The 24,595-nt window shown below is 43.0% G+C and overlaps 1 protein-coding gene across 3 annotated transcripts in view; it reads right to left on the bottom strand.

The window, feature by feature from the left end:
* The window catches only part of MAPK9 (mitogen-activated protein kinase 9), a 59,096-nt gene extending 37,359 nt beyond the window's left edge, over positions 1–21,737 (bottom strand). For all 3 annotated transcript variants that reach the window (XM_060296704.1, XM_030844684.2, XM_030844681.2), the window contains exons 1-2: positions 21,601–21,737; positions 3,146–3,316 (exon numbers count right to left, since the gene is read on the bottom strand). In XM_060296704.1, coding sequence (XP_060152687.1) covers positions 3,146–3,267 — 122 coding nt within the window. In that variant the 5' untranslated portion in view covers positions 3,268–3,316; positions 21,601–21,737. The remainder of the gene's footprint in view (positions 1–3,145; positions 3,317–21,600) is intronic.
* Between the last annotated feature and the right edge of the window lie 2,858 nt (positions 21,738–24,595).

Genomic DNA, 24,595 nt, shown 5'->3' with positions numbered 1-24,595 from the left:
ACCACCTTTAAGTAACCCCAAAAGATTTTCATCACCCCAAAAGGAAACTCCATACCCATTATGAAGTTGCTCCCCATTCCTCTCTCCCCCTTGCCCTTGTTACCACCAATCTGCATCCTTCTCTATGGATTTACCTACTTTGGATATTTCACATAAATGGACTCATATAATAATACTACCTTTTATGTTTGGCTTCTTTCACTTAGCATGTTTCTGAGGATCATCTATGTTGTAGCATATATCAGTGCTTCATTTTTTTTATGAATAATATTCCATGTATGTATATAACACAGCTTGTGTATCCATTCATTTATTGATGGACATTTGGGCTGTTTCCACCTTTTGGCTATTGAGAATAGTGCTGCTATGAACATTTGTATACAAGTCTTTTTTGAACATCTGTTTTTAATTCTTTTGGGAATATATCTAGGGATATTTACTGGGTCATGTAATAATTCTATGTTTAACTTGTTGAGGAACCGTCAAACTGTTTTCCACAAGTGGCTGCACCATTTTACATTCTCGCTGGCAGTGTATGAGGGTTGTAATTTCTTCACATCCCTGCCAATCTTTGTTATTTTCCATTTTGTTGATTATGACCACCTAGTGGGTATGAAGTAGTACCTCACTGTGGTTTTGATTTGCATTTCCCAAATGGCTAACAATGAGCATCTTTTCATGTGTTTATTGGCCATAAATCTTCTTTGGGGAAATGTCTATTCAAGTCCTTTGCCTGTTTTTTTTTTTTTTTTTTTAATTGGGTTGTTTGATGAGAACCTACTGTATAGCACAGGGAACTCTACTCAGTGCTCTGTGGTGACCTAAATGAGAAGGAAATCCAAAAAGGAGGGGATATATGTATACGTATAGCTGATTCACTTTGTTATACAGCAGAAACTAACACAACATTGTAAAGCAACTATACTCCAATTAAAAAAAAAAAAGATGCTTTTACCTAAAAATAAATAAATTGGGTTGTTTGTCTGTTTGCTGTTGAGTTGTAGGAGTTCTTTATATTCTGAATATTAGACTCTTACCAGATACACGATTTGCAAATATTTTCCCATTTGTGGGTTGTTTTTTCACTCTCTTGACAGTGTTCTTTGATACACAAAAATTTTTAATTTTGATAAAGTCCAATTTCTTCTTTTGTTGCTCATGCTTTTGGTGTCATTTCTAAGAATTCAAAGTCATGACGCTTCCCCCTTTGTTTTCTTCTAAGAGTTTTATGGTTTTAACTCTTACATTTAGGTCATCGATCAATTTTGAGTTAACCTTTTACATGATGTGAAGTAGGAGTCCAACTTCATTCTTTTGTATGTGGGTATCCAGTTGTCCCAGCACCATTTGTTGAAGAGACTGTTCTTTCCCCACTGAATAATCTTGGCATCCTTTTTGAAAATCAACTGGCCACAGATGTATGGGTTTATTTCTGGACTCTTAGTCTTTAAAATTCTTTAAAAATTCAGAACTTTCCATCTTATAATTCTACCACTGCTTTTACCAGAGGAGGTTTAGCTTATAACTGTTTATTTGGGAACTTTCATTTCAAAACTAGAATTTTTTTAATGAAAAATATACACCCATAATGAGTAAATTCATTATTAAACATTTCTTTAAAAAACAAAGATAGGAAGTAGGATATGAAAACTGGAAATCAAAACTAATCTCTGAAAAACAGTATTTTTTAAAGTAGCATGTAATTTTATTGTCATTTACCATGCTGTAATGAAGTCATTAATTTTAACTGCAAAACCCTTGTAAAGCTCTCCATTATACAATTAATTATGAATTTCTAGTCAAGCTCTTAATGTGGTTATTACATTAAATGTCCTTGATATCAGTCTTGCTTAATTCCCTATGTCAAATTACCATCCAGTTTCAAATAAGAGATGGGTTATAAATCAAAAGAATATTTTACTGTCTAGAACTTTTTATTAACATCAAAGTATCCTAATATGAACCATCCATTCACTTTAAAACTTTCCTGGCACACTGGATTTAAGTACCAATATAGCATGTTATCAACTGGAAGTTAAGATCACCACTATTTTAGATGCAAGCCAGGCATTCCTTCCAAACAGCCCCTTCCCCCTCATTAGTTTTTCTGGGAATCTCTGAACTACCACCTCCTCTCAGCTTCCAGGGCCTCTAACTACCTAAGCCAAAGAAAACAACTAACTTCCCTGATCACATATCTCTACAACAGAGGATCAATTACTAACCACTGATGCAGATTCTCTAAACTCAACATCTCTAATAAAAATATAAACTCTCCTACCAGACCATCCAAGAGTTCTCTTTTATCTTGAATCCCCTTTACCTACAAGCTGTAATCATTGGGTGTTTAGCTTTACCACAGTTCCTTTTAGATGCAAAGACAATCTAGTTTTTACTAACCAAAAAAAGAAGAAAAGATTTGCCAAAAAACTAAGGGATAGAAAGCTTGGGAAGTGCTGATAACTGTAGTCTAGAAAACATGTGAAAAACTTTACCTTTAGCTGGCCAGTGATGTCGCGGCAGCTGACTGTCTTACCAAGCAAGAGACTAAGGTTCAGGGTCAGACCAACGGTTCTGACGTTCTGGGCTGGACACATAGTTGAAGTGAGACACCAAGGAAGAGACGGCCAGCCCAACCCCTCATACGGCATCCCTTCCTGGTTAATCCATGGGGTGATAATGACACTGACTGGCCTCATCCTGCCAATGAAGGGCAAGGCACTGCAATGACGGCGCCTAGAAATGAATAGGAGTGATTGGGAATAAAAGGGGGAGGGGGGAAAGGTGGCCAGGATGAAGAAATGAATAAAACTCCAAATTTCTGTTACAACTCACTGTCATACCTATTACTCTAATATCATAATGACAGGGGGAATGGAAAAGAAAAACAAGAGAAAAGAAACAAAGAAAAAAGAAAAATTGCTACCTATTTAAATTTACGCAGCATTCTAAGAATTTGAGCTTGTATCCTACAATCTGACTATATGTAACTAAAGCAAGAGGTTGATTCAATTTAGCTTATAAACCTATAGCAAAGAAAAGGGTATTTTTATCATCAGTGTTTCTAAATTCTGACGACTTAGATCTATTAAGTTTTTATTACAACAAAAACTCAATCTACACTACTGAAACAGACCATACTTACCAGACAATTCCTTGGGCTCCAGAACCAATTGGTTTCAACTGCTGGTAACGTTTTAGGACAGTGAAAGTTGAATCTGCCACTTGTACACTGTAAAACTGACTATCACATTTACTGTCACTCATGATGTAGTGTCATATAATATTCCGAAGAGCTGGTACAGTCGTCAGATTCCTTGAAAGAGAAACAGAATGAACATGGATTCTTACTGAAATTATACATGCATAGCTCACTTAATAGTGTTTCAAATTCATTGGTATATAAGACAATGTGGCTGTAAGTTGGTAAACTGAGTTAGACCAAGTTCTGAACTTAAGCAACATGCAAAAAATGCAAAGACATTTTAATGGTACAAGATTATCATGAAAGGAAGGAATTCTGAGACCCTGCATGACCACATCTTAAGGGATTGGATTAGGAAATAACCACCTTTGGAGAAAAGAATTTGTACATTTTTATTAGCCATGACAAGACTACATCACTATGTGATTCCCATCAGCTTGCTTCCTGTGGGACCAGATTACACCGTGCTGTCTCAACCAGATATGGAGGCACTCTGGAGATGCTGCAAAATGAACGTCTACAATTCATTCATGCAGAAAAACAAATGGACCAGTCTTCTGCTGTGTCCACAAATTCAGGTTAAAGTGACGAACTAGAAAGCAAGTCCGATGCCAAAGTGATTGTAAAAGTGGTAAGTTAAAGAACAACGGGGTGTTGGAGGCCTGGTGACACCTGTGTGTGCCGTGGATGCTCGTGAGTGCGCTCCTACCTTGTGAGGTGGTCCCGGAGCCGGCCTACATTCCCTAAACCCTACATCACTAGTGGGCTTCAATACAGACAGCCATAGACGGAGAACTCTGTCATAAGCTACAGTCAATAACATGGACACTATGTTATCCACGAGGCATGAATATAAACTGGAAGCCCCAGAGCAGCCTTTCTGTGGTTTAGATAGTAGGCTGAGATTCCTACGCTGCAGGAGCCTGTATGATTTTATACAGAAAACAAAGCAAACAGAAATCGGCAGGCAGCTACCTTTACTCCGTTCCCTGGCTCTTGTCTGATAATGTTTATTCAAAAGTTAGCAAGCTATTTATATTGGTCATTTCTTAAAAATTAAAAAGCCAACAATAAAATCATTTAGGTAAATATTCTACACTGCTTACAAACACAGAATTTAAATTTTATTCTACAGCTTCCCCAAATTCCTGCTTGTTTGTTCTAACACCTAATATTTAATATCTACCCACTGAGTTTTTGGAGTGATGATATGTGTTTCAACACAATGATGTCTAGGACTTCCATTAAACATGGAAATTGATTAACAACAAGACTGAACAAAGAATTTAAATCAAATGAATAGTTTCTCCAACTGACTGTTGCTTCATGTTTTACCATTCTCAGGGCAGTGGCTGAGGCATAGCTGGTAGGCACAGCAGCCATTTTGACCAAGAGCCATTGCACACTGGCTGGGGATTGCGTCTGGGAGGCCAGCGTTGCACTAGATAAACTAACACACTGCTCACAACAACCGACAGAAATTATCAGCCCTGTGTTACACTGGAGTGACCCAAGGCTTAGTGAGCTGGCCAAGCCATGCTGCTGTGAGAAGGGGGCCCTAAGCTCTAGGAGGGGAGGCATAGGTCTGTCTTGTTCATGGTGGCACCCTGTACTCCCAGGACAGGAGGACAGGGAGGGCCTGGCCCCTGGGACAGAGTGACCATTCAATATACCTCTGCTGATCAGACCCATAACACTGCAGCTAATGATTCCCTCACGATGCTGCTCTATTTTACTGACATCTGAAGGAGCATCTTTTTCTTAATTTATTTATAGTTTTTAAGAGGCCGAGACAATTCATCTCAACATTTACGGGGTACCTTTGTACAAGAAAGTGATAAATAATATAGAAGACATATATCAAGATCAAACAGGTATTGGTCTTGAAGCAGCCCCTACTTCACTATTTGGGGGAGAAGTGTGAAGAATGAGTCTATTATCTACATTGTAATATAAGTTATAAAGAGGTAAGGGCCATAAGCAAAATAGAAACAAAGCTGAAAGGCAAAAGAGGTCCTACCCACAAGCAGGGGTGCAGAAAACAAGAAGAGCTTCATGGAGGAGGTGGCATTTGCCCTGGATAGTTTTGCCAGAGACAGAGTAGAAGCACAGAACTCAAACTGACTGTGCTCAGACATGGTGAATTGCTCAGCTTGACTAGTGGAGTAAAAATGCAAAGGATCAGAGACAGACTCAGCGAGAAGGCAGGAGCCACTACAACCTGCTATTTCTTGGCCATGTTGTAATGCACCAGCAATACTGGTCATTCATAAAGCATTTCTTGAGCACCACTGTGGACCAGGTCCTTTGCCAGAACCTGCCTTCTGCGTTTCAAGCTTACAGAGAGCGTACACTGCGGGTATACTCAGAAGAGATCGGATGCAAGGAGAGCCCTAAACCCAGAAGAATGGAGGTTTAGGGTGAAGGGAAAGGAAGTAGCATGTGCAGAGAGCTGGAGGTGCCTTCTAAGCATGACAAATCATTTGAGATTTGATTCTGCTGGGTCATGGGGGGAAAAAACTGGAGAGAAAACAAGGCCAGATCACCCCAGGCCCTGGAAGACGCTCAGAGCCATCTGGGCCTGGGCCTGAGGGCTGTAGAGCCATCAAAGCACGAGAGGCATGGGTTCACACTTGCTTTTCAGAGAGGTCATTCGGGAAGCTGAGAAAGGGTTGGATTCGAATGGGTAGGACTCAAAACAGGCAGACCTGACAAAAATGGCAGGATTGTGGCAGGTGGGGAAAAGAAGGAAATGCACGGCTTGGAGGAAGAATGTACGTGACTTGTTGCCCTGCAGGAGATGGGGAGAAACAAAGGTGAAACAGCTGGAGGTAAGCAAGAGATAGCTGAGTTGGAAAGTACGGCTTGTTAAGTCTGAAGTGGCCAAGGGACAGTATGACAGGCCTAGGCTGCTGACCTACTCCAGGATCCACTCCTCCCTTCATTTTAGTAACAGAAGCCACCCTGTTCCAGCTGGACAAATGGCTACCCAACTAGAGATGACATCTGGTCACTTTCCTGGCAGCCAGCTGTGGCCAGATGACTAACCTTTAGCTAATGAGATGTGAGCAGAAGTGATGTATGCTACTCCCAGATCATTTTTTTAAACAGAAAGCTGCTTGCCTTTCAATCTATCTTTCTCCCTTGCTGTTGGCTGAGGGATCAGCAGTCATAGATCCAGAGATGGAAGTCACATGCTGAAGATGCTAGAGTCACCCACCAGCCTGAGTCTGGAATGAACTTGTGGCACTGAGGTGGCCCCCATTCTGGTCCACCTGCCCACATTGAGATTGGCACAAATTAATCTCAACCTTGTTGAGCAACTCTGGAACTCTCTCTGCTACAGCTGTTGTAACCTGTACTCAGACTGGTACAGTATTAGGTTAGCTTTTGTGAATTTGGGGAGTACATTACATTATTAGGTCAATAATTAACATAATTTCATCTCAAGATTTTAAATAATTTTAAAATTAAAATAAGTTTCCCTTATTAGGCAGAAAAAAAAAATCACCTAAGACAGAATCTGTCAAAGCCACCTCCTCTGTCAATCTTGGGCTTCATGGGCTTCATGAGAGCAAGAGAAAGAACCCCAAACCAAACTAAGAAAGCATGTAATTTAGCTATTAATGAAATCAACTCTCTCTTGAGATTGTATTTCAACAAAATGGACCTCAACCTGGTTTCAGAAGACAATTTACAAATTGAGAGGTGTTAAGAATTCTTCATGCAACCACATTACCAACACATTAAGAATTCTTCATGCAACCACATTACCAACACACTGAAGGTGCAGTCCCTGCCTTAACTTCCCTCACCAGAAGATGCTGGTTCCTCACCTCGGTTCCCAGCAGTGGGACCCAGTGCCTACCGTGTTCACTGTCACTCGGCTTCTGCAGGTCTGCCTCTGCTTCCCTCTGCCAAGTCAGAAGCTCCTCAAAAGCAGGGAGGGCCTGTCTTCCCTCTCATAAGACATTGTTCAATGCCCACCATTTTTCCACTGAAAAAGCTCCTAGAAGAACACACTCTGCTCCTACAGACCTAACTGTGGTGAGTGGGTGCCTTGAGGTTAGGAATTGGCAAAGCCTTTGCTAAAGGCATCTGGCTCATGTCCACACTCTCCCCACTTACCATACTGCTTTGATGAATGCTTGTTTAATGAAATGCTCTAATCGAAAATCTCTATTTCTCCAAGACTGGAGACCTGTAAAATCTACCCACGTTGGGCAGGAGAAACCTTCCTACCTGTTTAGAGCCTAGAATAAGAAATGCTTTAAAAAATTTTTTCTCTACCTCTAGTATTCTAAATATAAGCAATTCAGGTACTATAAATATTAAATCTGATTAACTTTTCTAAATAGAAAAATTAGCTCTAACTACAGCTTTACATAGTTATAAAATTTTAAAGTGGGAAAGAACAGTGGAGAGCATACAGTCTGAGTCTTGTGGGGATGACAGCTACCATTTACTGAGTTCTCCTAACAAACTCCTGACGGCCTCCTGTGTGCCAAGCATGAGGTACCAGCTGTCAATGGAGTACTAATTGGACAGTCCCTTCCCTCAAACCACCAACTGCATATTTATCACACCACGTAGGAGGTGTCCTAGGGGAATGCACAGGCTGCATGGCAGAAGCCCAGCAGAGTAGTGTCCAGAGGGCAGAGTGAGAGAACAAGTGGAATGTGTGAGTGAGAGACGGATGTAAAGGAAGGCTTCCTGGAGGAGGCAAGACCTGCGTGCAAGTTAAGTATCAACCTAGGTGTGACGAAACAGGTACTTTCACACATGATGGTGAGAACTATAAATTAGTAAAACATTTTTTGGAAGCAAAACAGGTAATACCTAAGGAAAAATTTAAATGCACAAGACTCCTAACCTGGCAACTACAATTCTATAAATGTATCTGACAAATACATGTGTACAAATATTCAAAGATATTTGTGCAAGGATGTTTGTTGCACTGCTTGTAACAGGCAAAAAACTAGAAATAACCTAAAAAGTACCCTTGGAATGACTGAATAAATTACGGCACAAAAGTATAATAAAGCCATTAAAAACAATGCAGGGACTTTATGCATTGATATGGAAAGATGTCTAAGATATATAAGGAAATAAAGCAAGTTAAAGAAGACTGCATACAGTAAATTCCAATGTATGGAAAAATACACAAACACATGCACACACACACACACACAATATGCTAGCAAGTGCAGAGAAACAGTGGGAAATGAGACTTTCATTCTTGCCATTATAACTTCCTGTTCTTTTTTTTTAAACTATGCACATATTTCACATTTTAAAAACTGAACAAACACTTTTAAATGAAAAGTTGCAAAATGGTCACTCTGACACCTTTACAGAGAATGGATTTGAGGCAGATGAGACTGGAGGCAGGAAGGCAAGTGGGCCAGGCTCTGAGTACACAGTTATACACCTTCTCCTAACAGCCTGTGAGGTGCGTGGTACTGTCCTCACTCTGCAAATGAGGAAACAAAACTGAGACAGTAAGGAACTTGCCCAAATTCTCAGCTGGAAAGTGGCACGGCCTGGATTTGAATTGAGGTGTATTTGACTACTATATCCATGTTTTTCCCAATATACTACTGTAATATCTCTAATTTTACTTAGAAAGTAAAGTGACTGTCCAAGGCCTGGTCAAGACCAGGCCAGAATAACGCAGATCTTCACATCTCATCTTGTTGTCTTCACCCCACTAAGACACTTTCTTCTGATGATGAAGATAATTCAGTGATCCATAGACTCAAACCTTTAATCACACTAATGTTTCAGAATACCCAGGACATTCAATATTTAAATTAACTGACTGCTGTGATTAAAAGCAGATTTTCACAATCACCCTCTTTGTTTCAATGTTTGCTGCTGAAAGTTTTAATCAAATTGTTTTTTCCTACTTTAATTCATATTAAAAATAGCATAGCACAACAACTTAATCTTTCTTGGATAACCAAAATCTTCACAGCACCACAGGGCCATTCTTCTGAACATCAGTTCTTAAGTTACAGTACATACTATGATACAGAATTGGTTATTATGTCACTCACAGGGACGTGAGTGACTCCAGCAAGGATTCTTCCTGCCAGCTCCTTGTAGTCGTCAGTCTCCCCATCTCCAGGCCCAATGCCCGATACCCAGTGTTGTGAGTAAAGGCCTCATTGCTCCCCAGACATACCAATAGCCAAAGTGCTCTCCCAGCCTCCATTCCTGATACCTCCAAACCACTGTATATGTACCACATTAGAAAGAAAGATCTGTCCACTTGAAAACCTTTACATGAATGCTTATAGCAGCTATATTTGTAATAGTTCAAAACTGGAAACAATCCAGATGTCCTTCAGTGGGTGGGTGGTTAAACAAATTGCTGTATGTCAATACCATGGACCATCACCCAGCAATAAAAATGATCGAACTACTGATATACATTACAACTTGGGTGGGTCATAAGGGTATTATGAAATTTTAGTGACAATTTTTAGTGATAAAAGCCAATTTCACAAGGTCCATAGGACATAATTCCATTTATACAACATTCTTGCAATGAAAATTACCTATATTATAGAGATATAGAACAGGTTAGTGGTCACCAGGGGTTATGGATGGTGGGGGGCAAGGCGGGTGGTGTGGTTATAAACGGGTAGTACAAGGGAGATCTTTGGGATGATGAAATAGTTCTGTATCTTGATGGCAAAGGTGGTGATTATATGAACCTCCACATGTGATAAAATGACATAGAACTGTACAAGCATTGTACCAATGCTAACTGCCTGATGCTGGTATCATACTATAGTTACATAAATATACAACCATTGGTGGAAACTGGGTGAAGAGTGTACAGGACCTCTCTGCTATTTTTGCAACCTCTTGTGAATCTATAATTATTTCAAAATAAGGAATTAAAAGAGATTTGTTGAAAATATGCAGTCATCATACTGCTCTCCTGTTTAAATTCCTTCAGTAGTGACCGACTGCCTTGACAGTAAAATTCTAATTCTTATAACAGCAGAGGAGTTCTGCAGGGCCTCTGGCCCACTCTTCGGCACTATCAAACCACCTGGGAGCAGCAGACCCCAGCTACTGCATACCTCAGGTCTCTGCCTGAGCTGTCCCATCTGCCTGAGATGACTTCCCTCCCCCTTTTGCTCTCCTGGCCAAACTTCATCCTCCAAAGCCTAGTGCAAGCACCTGCTTCTCCTGCAAGTTCTCCTCTATAGGCTTTCCTTTCAAACTGTGCAGGGCATGTCCCTTTTTTGGCACCACATCATGTATTCATTTGCATTGCAAGTCTATCTCTACTTCTACCTGTGAGCTCCTCAAGGGCAGAAAATGTGTCTGATCTACTTCTCAATCCTTTACTAAGTACACAGTGGGTGCCCAGGAAATATATGTTAAGGCAAAACTAAGCAGGAGAGTAAATGTGGTAAGGCAGCTTCGTGCAATGGCTAAGATTAGGACTCTGGAGTCAGAGAGCAGTGGGTCTGCCATTTATCTGGGTGAGTGAACTTGGGCAAGCAATTACACTCATGCGTAGAATGGGAATAACTGCAGAATCAACCTCAGAGGAAAACTAGCACAGTGTCTAGCACAGGGCAAGGTCTCAACGTCAGCTGACCTTAAGACACCCATTCTACTTATCCCAACAAATGTCTGCATTCTGCAAATGTGAATTAAAATCTGGTAAGTGCAAAAGCTGATGACGTGGTTAATACTGGTGAGCACCTCAGTGAAAGACACAATAGACAGGAGGCAATGCACAGAATTTACTTTTCATTCTAGCGTGTGGTAGGCAGATGATGTTTCAGGAAATTTTTGAATTTTTTTTTTTATACAGCAGGTTCTTATTACTTATCTATTTTATATATATTAGTGTATATATGTCAATCACAATCTTCCAGTTCATCCCACAACCATCACTCCCCCTCCCTGCTTTCCCCCCTTGGTGTCCATATATTTGTTCTCTACATCTGTGTCTCTATTTCTGTCTTGCAAACGGGTTCATCTGTACCATTTTTCTAGATTCCACGTATATGTGTTAATATACGATATTTGTTTTCCTCTTTCTCACTTACTTCACTCTGTACGACAGTCTCTATGTCCATCCATGTCTCTACAAATGACCCAATTTCGTTCCTTCCATTGTATATATGTACCACATCTTCTTTATCCATTCGTCTGTCAATGGGCATTTAGGTTGCTTCAATGACCTGGCTATTGTAAATAGTGCTGGAATAAACATTGAGGTGCATGTGTCTTTTTGAATTGTTTTTCTCTGGGTATATGCCCAGTAGTGGGACTGCTGGGTCATATGGCAATTCTATTTTTAGTTTGTTAAGGAACCTCCATACTGTTCTCCATAGTGGCTGTATCAATTGACATTCCCACCAACAGTGCAAGAGGGTTCCCTTTTCTACACACCCTCTCCAGCATTTGTTGCTTGTAAATTTTCTGATGATGCCCATTCTAACTGGTGTGAGGTGAGACCTTATCATAGTATTGATTTGCATTTCTCTAATAATGAGTGATGTTGAGCACCCTTTCATATGTTTGTTGGCAATTTGTTTATCTTCTTTGGAGAAATGTCTACTTAGGTCCTCTGCCTATTTTTTTATTGTGCTGTTTGTTTTTTTAATATTGAGCTGCATGAGCTATTTATATATTTTGGAGAATAATCCTTTGTTGATTCATTTGCAAATATTTTCTCCCATTCTGAGGGTTGTCTTTTCGTCTTGTTTATAGTTTCCTTTGCTGTGCAAAAGCTTTTAAATTTCATTTGGTCCCATTTGTTTATTTTTGGTTTTATTTCCATTAATCTGGGAGGTTGGTCAGAAAAGATCTTGCTGTGATTTAAGTCAAAGAGTATTCTGCCTATGTTTTCCTCTAAGAGTTTCATAGTGTCCGGTCTTACATTTAGGTCTTTAATCCATTTTGAGCTTATTTTTGTGTACGGTGTTAGGGGGTGTTCTAATTTCATTCTTTTACATGTAGCTGTCCAGTTTGCCCAGAACCACTTATTGAACAGGTTGTCTTTTCTCTATTGTATATTCTTGCCTCCTTTATCAAAGATAAGGTGACCATATGTGCGTGGGTTTATCTCTGGGCTTTCTATCCTGTTCCATTGATCTATATTTCTGTTTTTGTGCCAGTACCATACTGTCTTGATTACTGTAGCTTTGTAGTATAGTCTGAAGTCAGGGAGCCTGATTCCTCCAGCTCCGTTTTTCCTTCTCAAGAGTGCTTTGGCTATTCGGGGTCTTTTGTGTTTCCATACAAATTGTGAAATTTTTTGTTCTACTTTTGTGAAAAATGCCAGTGGTAGTTTGATTGGGATTGCATTGAATCTGTAGATAGCTTTGGGTAGCATAGTCATTTTCACAATATTGATTCTTCCCATCCAAGAACATGGTATATCTCTCCATTTGTTTGTGTCATCTTTGATTTCTTTCATCAGTGTTTTACAGTTTTCTGAGTACAGGTCTTTTACCTCCTTAGGTAGGTTTATTCCTAGGTATTTTACTCTTTTTGTTGCAATGGTGAATGGGGCTATTTCCTTAATTTCTTTCTTATCTTTCATTGTTAGTGTATAGAAATGCAAGAGATTTCTGTGCATTAATTTTGTATCCTGCAACTTTACCAAATTCATTGGTTAGCTCTAGTAGAGTTCTGGCGGCATCTTTAGGATTCTCTACATATAGTATCATGTCATCTGCAAACAATGACAGTTTTACTTCTTTTCCAACTTGTATTCCTTTTATTTCTTTTTCCTCTCTGATTGCTGTGGCTAGGACTTCCAAAACTATGTTGAATAAAAGTGGTGAGAGTGGATATCCTTGTCTTGTTCCTGATCTTAGAGGAAATGCTTTCAGCTTTTCACCATTGAGAATGATGTTTGCTGTGAGTTTGTCTCATATGGCGTTTATTATGTTGAGGTAGGTTCCCTCTATGCCCACTTTCTGGAGAGGTTTTTTTATCATAAATTGGTGTTGAATTTTGTCGAAAGTTTCTCTGCATCTATTGAGATGATCATGTGGTTTTTATTCTTTAATTTGTTAATATAGTGTATCACATTGATTGACTTGCATATATTGAAGAATCCTTGCATCCCTGGGATAAATCCCACTTGATCATGGTGTATGATCCTTTTAACTGCTGTTGGATTCTGTTTGCTAGTATTTTGGTGAGGATTTTTGCATCTATATTCATCAGTGATATTGGTCTGTAATTTTCTTTTTTTGTAGTACCCTAGTCTAGTTTTGGTATCAGGATGATGGTGGCCTCATAGAATGAATTTGGGATTGTTCCTTCCTCTGCAATTTTTGGAAGAGTTTGAGAAGGATGGGTGTTAGCTCTTCTCTAAATGTTTGATAGAATTCACGTGTGAAGCCATCTGGTCCTCGACTTTTGTCTGTTGGAAGATTTTTTTTTTTTTTGCAGTACACGGGCCTCTCACTGCCGTGGCCTCTGCCGTTGCGGAGCAACAGGCTCCGGACACGCAGCCTCAGTGGCCATGGCTCACGGGCGCAGCCGCTCCGCGGCATGTGGGATCTTCCCGGACCGGGGCACGAACCCATGTCCCCTGCATCGGCAAGTGGACTCTCAACCACTGCGCCACCAGGGAAGCCCTGTTGGAAGATTTTTAATCACATTTTCAATTTCATTACTTGTGATTGGTCTGTTCATATTTTCTATTTCTTCCTGGTTCAGTCTTGGAAGGTTATACCTTTCTAAGAATTTGTCCACTTCTTCCAGGTTGTCCATTTTATTGGCGTAGAGTTGCTTGTAGTAGTCTCTTATGATGCTTTGACTTTCTGCGATGCCTGTTGTAACTTCTCCTTTTTCATTTCTAATTTTATTGCTTTCAGTCCTCTCCCTCTTTTTCTTGATGACTCTGGCTAAAGGTTTATCAATTTTGTTTATCTTCTCAAAGAACCAGCTTTTAGTTTCATTGATTTTTTGCAATTGTTTTCTTCATTTCTATTTCATTTATTTGTACTTTGATTTTTATGATTTCTTTCCTTCTACTAACTTTGGGTTCTGTTTGTTCTTCTTTAATTGCTTTAGGTGTAAGGTTAGGTTGTTTATTTGAGATGTTTCTTGTTTCTTTAGGTAGGATTGTATTGCTATAAACTTCCCCCTTAGAACTGCTTTTGCTGCATCCCATAGGTTTTGGATCGTTGTATTTTCATTGTCATTTGTTTCTAGGTATTTTTTGATTTCCTCTTTGATTTCTTCAGTTATCTCTTGGTTATTTAGTAACGTATTGTTTAGCCTCCATGTGTTTGTGTTTTTTACATTTTTTTCCCTGTAATTTATTTCTAATCTCATATTGTTGTGGTCAGAAAAGATGCTTGATATTATTTCAGTTTTTTTAATTTACCAAGGCTTGATTTGTGAACCAATATATGATCTATCCTGGAGAATGCTCTGTGTGCACTTGAGAAGAAGTGTAATCTGCTGTTTTAGATGCAATGTCTTATAAATATCAATTAAATCTATCTGGTCTATTTTGTCATTTAAAGCTTGTGTTTCCGTATTCATTTTCTGTCTGGATGATCTGCCCATTGGTGTAAGTGAGGTGCTAAAGGCCCCCACTATTATTGTCTTCCTGTTGATTTCCTCTTTCATAGCTGTTAGCATTTGCCTTATGTATTGAGGTGCTCCAATGCTGGGTGAATATGTAATTGTTATATCTTCTTCTTGGATTGATCCCTTGATCATTATGTAGTGTCCTTCCTTGTCTCTTATAACATGCTTCATTTTAAAGTCTATTTTATCTGATATGAGTATTGCTACTCCAGCTTTCTTTTGATTTCCATCTGCATGGAACATCTTTTTCCATCCCCTCACTTTCAGTCTGTATGTGTCCCTAGGTCTGAAGTGGTTCTCTTGTAGACAGCATATATATGGGTCTTGTTTTTGTATCCATTCTGCGAGACTGTGTCTTTTGGTTGGGGCATTTAATCCATTCACATTTAAGGTAATTATCGATATGTATGCTCCTATTACCATTTTCTTAACCGTTTTGGGTTTGTTTTTGTAGGTCCTTTTCTTATCTTGTGTTTCCCAGTTAGAGGAGTTACTTTAGCATCTGTTACAAAGCTGGTCTGGTGGTGCTGAATTCTCTTAGCTTTTGCTTGTCTGTAAAGTTTTTGATTTCTCCATCAAATCTGAATGAGATCCTTGCTGGGTAGAGTAATCTTGGTTGTAGGTTCTTCCGTTTCATCACTTTAAATATATTGTGCCATTCCCTTCTGGCTTGTAGAGTTTCTGCTGAGAAATCAGCTGTTAACCTTAGGGGAGTTCCCTTATATGTTATTTGTCGTTTTTTCCTTGTTGCTTTTAATAATTTTTCTTTGTCTTTAATTTTTGTCAGTTTGATTACTATGTGTCTCAGCGTGTTTCTCCTTGGGTTTACCCTGCCTGGGACTCTCTGCACTTCCTGGACTTGGATGGCTATTTCCTTTCCCATGTTCGGGAAGTTTTTGACTATAATCTCTTCAAATATTTTCTCAGGTCCTTTCCCTCTTTCTTCCCCTTCTGGGACCCCTATAATGCGAATGTTGGTGCGTTTAATGTTGTCCCAGAGGTCTCTTGGGCTGTCTTCATTTATTTTCATTCTCTTTTCTTCATTCTGTTCTGCGGCAGTGAATTCCATCATTCTATCTTTCAGGTCACCGATCCATTCTACTGCCTTAGTTTTCTGCTATTGATTCCTTCTAGTGCATTTTTCATTTCAGTTACTGTATTGTTCATCTCTGTTTGTTTGTTCTTTAATTCTTCAAGGTGTTTGCTCTTTAATTCTTCTAGGTCTTTGTTACACATTTCTTGCATCTTCTCGATCTTTGCCTCCATTCTTTTTCAGCGCTCCTGGATCATCTTCACTATCGTTATTCTGATTTCTTTTTCTGGAAGGTTGCCTATCTCTACTTCACTTAGTTGTTTTTCTGGGGTTTTACCTTGTTCCTTCACCTGGTACACAGTCCTCTGCCTTTTCATTTTGTCTGTCTTTCTGTGAATGTGGTTTATGTTCCACAGGCTGCAGGACTGTAGTTCTTCTTGCTTCTGCTGTCTGCCCTCTGGTGGATGAGGTTATCTAAGAGGCTTGTGCAAGCTTCCTGATGGGAGGGACTGGTGGTGGGTAGAGCTGGGTGTTGCTCTGGTGGGCAGAGCTCAATAAAACTTTAATCTGCTTGATGGGTGGGGCTGAGTTCCCTCCCTGTTGGTTGTTTGGCCTGAAGCAACGCAGCACTGGAACCTACAGGCTTGAACTTCTGCTGCCAGTGTCCTTGTCCCTGTGGTGAGCCAAAGCTGCTCACTGCCTCTGCAGGAGACCCTCCAACACTAGCAGGTAGGTCTCGTTCAGTCTGCTATAGGGTCATTGCTTCTTCCCCCTGGGTCTTGATGCACACACTACTTTGTGTGTGTCCTCCAAGAGTGGAGTCTGTTTCCCCCAGTCCTGTTGAAGTACTGCAATCAAATCCCGGTAGCCTTCAAAGTCTGATTCTCTGGGAATTCCTCCTCCTGTTGCCGGACCACCAGGTTAGAAAGCTTGATGTTGGGCTCAGAACCTTCACTCCCGTGGGTGGACTTCTGTGGTATAATTGTTCTCCAGTTTGTGAGTCACCCACCCAGCAGTTATGGGATTTGATTTTATTGTGATTGCACCCCTCCTACCATCTCACTGTGGCTTCTCCTTTGTCTTCAGATGTGGGGTATCTTTTTTGGTGAGTTCCACTGTCTTCCTGTCAATGACTGTTCAGCAGTTAGTTGTGATCCCAGTGCTCTTGCTAGAGGGAGTGAGCACATGTCCTTCTACTCCTCCATCTTCTCAGGAAATTTTTAGAAGACACCCACTTTCCAACATATAATAGTAGTTATGTTTCTGAGAGTTAAGAATTGGAAAAATGGATTTTCTTTTTTTCGGTACGCGGGCCTCTCACTGTTGTGGCCTCTCCCGTTGTGGAGCACAGGCTCTGGATGCGCAGGCTCAGCAGCCATGGCTCACGGGCCCAGCCACTCCGCGGCATGTGGGATTTTCCCAGATCGGGGCACGAACCTGTGTCCCCTGCATCGGCAGGTGGACTCTCAACCACTGCGCCACCGGGGAAGCCCGGAAAAATGGATTTGATTCTAGAATCAGAGCTGGAGGATTTACTACCTGGGTTGCACCCTCATGCTTAGATATGCTGAAATCAAACTAGTAGCAGCATCAGTTTAGATATACAATATTTAAATAGTCAAACAAATTAAATCATTTACAGTTCTGTAGAAATACATGTGTGTGTATGTTTATGTGTGTGTATATATATATTTTTTTCTTTTTTAAGGAAAAGGAGTTTTTTAAAAGCAATCATTCTCAATTATTCTTTCTCTTAAAATCATTGTAGGGGAGTGGAGATATGTTTTTTAAACAAATTGTTCTAAAAAAACCATATGTTTTTAAAACGAATCCCCAAGTTTTTCCTACACTGGCCTATGGAAGGACAAAGTAACAGGTGGTTTTCACACTGTTCATTCTCCTAATAGCTAAATAATTCAGCTATAGAAATATTCAAATAACAACTTCACAATGGGCAAGAACCCGTTTAACATAATGAGAGTTAATATTAATGTCTCTCTTTTTTTTTTTTTTTTTTTTTTGCGGTACGCGGGCCTCTCACTGCCGTGGCCTCTCCCGTTGCGGAGCACAGGCTCCGGACGCACAGGCTCAGCGGCCACGGCTCACAGGCCCAGCCGCTCCGCGGCATGTGGGATCCTCCCAGACCGGGGCACGAACCCGCGTCCCCTGCATTGGCAGGCGGACTCTCAACCACTGCGCCACCAGGGAAGCCCCGCTCATTATTTTTATATCTATTAATTTACACCCCAACATTTTCCAAAGAGGATTTGAGGCACCTTTTAACAATACTTTAACTGGCAATCCAAAGGCCAATAAAAAATGTGAAAAGATCTACAGTCCTTTCTAAAAAATGAGTTCTTGCCGGGCAAAAGATATACAAACTTGTCCCCGAAATAATATGCCCTCTTAATGAATCAATGGGTCCAGGCACTGAGCATCAACAGCGGCTAACATCATAGTGTGAGCCAACCAGGACTACTTGCCTCTAGAGGAAGCGTGCACCCCCTTAGGAAGGCACCCTGGATCCAACCAAACCTCGCCTAGATCCAACTACAACTTTTCAAGAAATACAGAGGAACAAGAAATTACATTGGAGAGGTACAATCAGTAAAATCCCAATAATGGAAAAGCTATTGCTTCAACAAATAAACTACAAGGAAAAGAAAAAAAGAAATAAAGGGGGATCTACAGATTAAAAGAAATTTAAAAGACATATGAACTTATCACAATGTATGGACCTCATCTGGATCCTGATTCCAATGAAGAAACTATTAAAGAAACTATAAAATTTATGAGACAACTAGAAATTTGCATGCTGACTGGCTATTTGATGATATTAAGGAATTATTGCTTTTCAAAGTTTAAAAGACTCCTTATCTTTTAGAACATAAACTGAAAAATTCATGGATGAAATGACATCATAGTTAGGATTTGCTTGAAAATAATAGGTGGGGTGAGGTGTATGGATGGGATTAGGGACAAACAAGATTGGCCATGAGTTGGTAATTGTTAAAGCCAGATACTACTCTGTCTACTTCCGTATATGTTTGAAATTCCTCATAATAAACAGTTAAAGACTGATGTTGAAACTAGTTCATACAATCACAGAAGGCCAAATACAAATTTAATTTTCCTTAATTCTTAGGGAAAATTATGTAAAAATGTCACCTTCTTAACCAAGTATAACTACATATTTAGATTGGAAATAGCTGCCCTACTGCCAAATCAATAGTCTTAAGAAATAATTGTGGTTTTGTTTTACCTTAGGCATCATGAAATAAATTGGCTTACTCACTGTTAATTGCTTCATCTGGCACTTTTCTCTATCCAGAAAATTAAGAAATTTGATTTTAAATAGACAAATTGAGGTGTATCCTCTAACATTTATTTAGGGAGGCCAAATAAACATATTTTAATCTGTCAACAAATTATTTAAAGTGGTATCCTGAAAATTAAATCCTCAGGAGTGGATTCTCCTCAGGAGACTCAGGAGAATCAAAACTTTTCAGAGAAGACTATGCCAAAATAGTATTATTTTTAACCCTGCAGAATCCTTTTGAAGGGGAAAAAAAAGGGTTAAATGAAGGGAAACATTATCTAAATTGGATGTTGTTCTTCCAGAACAAATGAAGAGCCAAAAGAGAATACTCAGAGCTGAGGGACCCAGGAAAGAATGCTGATCTGGGGGATACCTGGGTTCAAATTTCACTTTCCAGCTGCTTGCTATGAAACAAGACTGCTGAAACTCTGGGAGCCTCTGTTTCCTCCTCTGCAGAAATGGGCTTCATAGCTGCTATCACAGAGCTCCAGTGACAATTAAATGAGAGTACCTGGACAAATAGAGCCTAGCTCCTCTGGCCTTGGGCTACCTTTCCAGCTCATTGCAACTCTTCCCTCCTATACAACCTGCACTGGAGGTCGACAATCCTGCAACAAAGCTGAATGAGGTCTGTATTTTGCTTGTTTCACAGCATTTAAAACATTTTAAAATTAGCTACTGCCAACATTTCAAAATCAAGAGAGTGTAGATACAAACGTCGAGTTCTGACTTCTTTCTAAAAATTGCTGGGTGAGCTGGGTCTGGTTCTCCAGGGTCCCCACTACTCCAAGCTCTCTTACACCTGGCCCAACAGGCTGATTTTGACCCCACATTGGTCTAAAGTTCTTCCTTCACCCTGCTCTTTCCCACTTCTTGCCTCCCCCACCTGACAAGTTTCTCATCACCATTCAAGGCTCAACTCCAGCACCAGCCATCACCTCCTCCAAGTTTCCATGGCACAGCCCCCCCTCTACAGCCAGCTGTCCTAATACTCTCTACATGTCTGCCTTCCCTACTGGGCTCTTGGGCTCTCTGGAGGAAGGGACCCTGTTGCTATTGCCTTTGTGTCCCCAGGGCCGAGCAGAAAGCCTGACCTAGATAATGTAGAATTCAGTAAATGTCTCCTGAATGTGTGGAAGGAAGTTACAGCTAAAACATTACAAAAATGTAAGATTTTATATCACAGCTTGTTCTGACAGTTACCAAATAAAGGGGTCAAGGACATTAAAATGTTTCACAAAATGAAAGCAAGTTTCCATCTGCATACTAGTTTCACAAGTTAGTCAGAAGTCACTAAACAAACATAAAGGAAAAGCAACAGGCGGGCAGGGTCATTCATTCATTCACTGGACTGATATTACTGAGTACTTACTGTGTGCTTTCTAAGCACTGGGGATAAAGCAGTGGACAAATCAGACAACTACCTGTTTTCATAAAGCTACATCCTAGTGGGAGAGACAGAAAATAAACAGGCAAATCAATAGAATAGTTTCAAACCAGATACTAGGAAGAAAATTAAACAACATAATGAGAAAGAATTACTAAGGGAAGAAAGAGGCTGGTCAAGGAAGGCATTGTGTAAAGTGAGACATCTGACCAGAAGAAGAACCAGAAGGAGCCAGCTGTGCAAAGATCCGGGAGACAACGCCAATCACTGGACACAGCAAGTGCAAAGGTCCTGAGGTAAACAGAACGTTCAAGGCAAGTAAGGTGGGTGGGACAGGAGAACGGTGCTCTGGGTTGGGGGAGTGGTGGGGGGTTGGAGGGGTGGGTTGGTGGGGTGGGGTGGGCAGGGCCCGCTCTGGCGTTGCTGGGCACTGAGTGTGCAATGACAAGGCATTGGAGCAGCGTTAGTATGGGGGACTATGGGCGAATGGGGAGGGGGTTCCTGCCACACTCAAACCAGCAAGGAGCAGTATGCCGCCCAATTTTTCACAAATGTGCACTGGGCTCCTGCCCAGGCGCTTTCACACACATTCATATAGCCTGACAACAACACTGTCCCAAAGGGCAGACATTTCTCCCACTTTGCTGAGGGGAAAACCGAGAAACATCAAGTGTCAGTGCCTTTGCTAAGGTCGCAGGAACCAAATCCCAGGCTTCTGAGCATCCCGGAGCAGGTGTGCTGCTGTGTGCCAAACAATCGGGGGGGGGGGGCGCCCACAGACCCTACGGTAGGTCTGCCAAGGCCAGACTAGGGAGCGGGCCCTCAGCTTTGGGGTGCTGACAGCCGGTAGGGAGGGGTGACTGCGGCAGCCCGGGGGACGAGGGGCTGCGGCCGGGGTCACCAGCACCCCGCAGACCCCGGTCGGCCCCACAGAACCCGGTCCTCCAGCCCCGCGCTCCCCCTTCCCCGCGGATCCCGGCCGCGCGGCCCTCCCGCCGTCCCTCCCCAGCGAGGCTCGGCCCGAGAGTCCCCGCTGGGCCTAACCCGCCCGCCGGGCTCACCTCGCCTCCCCGCCGCCGCGCCAAGAGGAGAGGGCAGGCGGGCGGACTGGCGGCGCTGCGCGCTGGCGGCTCGCGGCTCCGCTGCCCGGGGCTCGGCCGGTCGCCCCGCCCCGCTCTGCTCCGCTCCGCCCCGCCGCCGTCGCCGCCGCCGCCGCCGCCGCCGCCGCCGCCGCCGCAGTGGGTGTGAGGGGCGCCGGAGCGCTTAGATCCCTTCCGGTCTGGCTCTCTTCTCCTCCGCCGCCGCCGCCGCAGCGGCGCTCGGCCTGACCGACCCGCGCGCCGACCAATCGGCGCGCGGTAAGTCGGGCTGGTGCAGCCAATCGCGCGCGGGGTGGTGGGGACGAACTACTGCCGGGCGGCTCGGGCGGGGCGGCCGGCGGAGCCAGGGCCCTCAGTGACTGGTGAGCGGCGCTCGAAGGTAGCGCAGCAGATCGGATCCGCGCCTTATTGACGCAGGCACTGTTCGGCGAGCTAGCTGAGCTCGTTGCCCCCACAGGGGCCCACGGCGCGGCGGCCGAACACGGACCCGGGAGACGGTGGAGAGGGCGGGCTGGTGGGACCGAAAGCCGGGCCACAGGGCTGCAGGTGCAGACTGGCAGCGGCGAGTCGGCCTGGAGGGAGACGGAGCCGGTCCATTTGGGGGAAACCCGGGGTGAGGGTGAGGGCGAGGGCCAGCCAGGGCGAGGGAAGCTGGGGCCTTGGCGTCCAGGACCGGGAGGCGGAGGCGGCGAGGGAGTGGGGACGAGAGGAGAGGACCTTGGATTCCTCTGCTCACCGTGAACGAGTTTGTAGGGGTGCTCCCAGAAGTCGGGGACGGAGATGCGAGGAGGTGGCCATGTGCAGACAAGTATCCTCGGCAGGTCAGCGACAGGGCAGGAGAGGACAGGCTGGTGCTCCTGGGGCAGAGTTCAAGCTTCTGTCTCAGAGGAGAATGGCAGAGTCGTAAATGGAGGGAAGGGAATGCAGTGCTGAGGGCCTCTAGGACCTGGGGTTTGTTGACACTGACCTTTTTTTTTTTTCCCCTTATCCTGATCACTTCATTTATTTATTTTTTAAACATCTTTATTGGAGTATAATTGCTTTACAATGTTGTGTTAGTTTCTGCTGTATAACAAAGTGAATGGAATCTTTAAAAAAATGGTTCTGATGAACCTAGGGGCAGGACAGGATTAAACACGCAGACGTAGAGAATGGACTTGAGGACACGGGGAGGAGGAAGGGTAAGCTGGGACGAAGAGAGAGAGTAGCATTGACATATAGACACTGACCTTCTTTTGAGGCATCTCCCACAGCCCTCTAGCCTCTGGATCTGGTTCCAGCATGTCTGGAGTCATGTGAAATGATGGGAGAGGTGGTGTCGGATCTGTGTTTGGATGAGCAAGGCTGGAAGTGAGGCAAGGAGGCTGGACACAGTGGGGAAAAGCTCAGAGGTCCGTGGATGGGGTGAGGGGAATTGGACTTTGCGGATGGGGAGACTGGTGGACTGTGAAGGAGGAACAGCCCTCACAGGGTGGCCAGGACCACAGGGTGGCCAGGGCAGGGGCCAAACTTGGGGGAAGGAGCAGGACTCTGCAGAGGGGGGAGGTTAAGGGGCTGAGGGGCATGGAGCAGGGTGGCAGAACTGGGGGAAGCTGGCAAGCCTGTGACCCATGGCCAGGCTGGGGGCACCAGGACCTCAGAAGAGAGGTAGGGTAGAGGAAGGGATCCAGGTGCAGTGTCCCCCTTAGGCCACCCCTACCTTGGCTACCAGAACAAGTTTTCTAAAACTGAGTGTGGCCCATCCCTGCTTGAAATTGTAACTCCTGAGTGTTGCCTGATTGAGGAGGGCCCACCTGATAGGCTCCTGCCCACACTCAACCTTACTGCCACCTGCCCCAGGTGCACAACAGAAAACAGGGAGCAAAAATTACCACCATCAAGGATTATGGGAAACCATCGGAGCTGTGGTTTTACGATGGAGCACTCATGGGTGCTTCTTCTCAGATTAGGAAGGAGCACCCATTCTCACACACAATCCAGCCCTGACTTTGCAGCACTCATCCCATGGAAAGTGAGTACCAAAAATCATTGTACACACATACAAACCTATATACATTTCCTGCTGAGTTTTCTGAAAGGATTCTGCTTTTTTCTGGCTTATGAAGTACAGGGAACATTTATGGACATAGAGCTGAGGTTACAGGGTGGGGGCCAGGGAGCTGGTCTGTGCTTGGAAGAGTGCACAGGATTCCGGTTGAGGCCAACAAGAGAGAAGATCCTGTCACAAGTGTGGTGAGAACTGCAGGGGTGGGGGAAGGGGGAACACATGAGCACTGACAGCTGATCTAGCCTGCCAGGTGGAGAGGAGCAGTTGAAGAAGGCCTCCTGGACAGGAGGAAGCCCCAGCTGAGGCTGGAAAGCCAGCAGGAATGTTCTGGGCCAGTGCTTTAGGCAGAAAGCGCACTCAGACCCAGAGATTCAGAAGTGAGGACATGCATGCTATATTCAGGAAACCACATATCACCTAGTCTTGCTGGAGATGGAGAAGGGCGACTGGAGAGTTTTGAGGGCTTTGAGGTGCATGGACTGGCACAGCTGACCGGAGCCCCATCGGCTGGCTTCAGCTCACTGATATGCTTTGTTTAACCCTGAGAGTTGTTTGTTTCTTTGTTTTTTAAGTTTTTTAGTTGCCAACATTTAAAAATTGGGAGCTTTCACCTTGGAAACACTCAATTGTTGGTTTCTCTTGAATAGTTAAAGCTCTGGCAACATGGGGCCCAGATTCGCATAGTAGTCAGCTGGAACTGAGTGGCAGCTGCCCCTTTAGGTGAGACCCCTAGTTCACCACAGTCTCCACAACTCCCTATTATCCACATCTGCCTGCAACTTCACTCACCCCTTACCTAATAGGCCTTGGGGCATCGCAGGGTGGAGACCTGGCTGTGGAGGTAAAGGGCAGCTGTTGTGGAGTATTAAGAAAGGAAGTGAGCAGAGTGATTAGATGTTTATTTTGGAA

The sequence above is a fragment of the Globicephala melas genome, chromosome 3 (assembly GCF_963455315.2).
Source record: "Globicephala melas chromosome 3, mGloMel1.2, whole genome shotgun sequence".
Taxonomy (NCBI): domain Eukaryota; kingdom Metazoa; phylum Chordata; class Mammalia; order Artiodactyla; family Delphinidae; genus Globicephala; species Globicephala melas.
The sequence above is the reverse complement of the archived record's forward strand: the minus strand, read 5'-3'. Positions and strand labels throughout refer to the sequence as shown.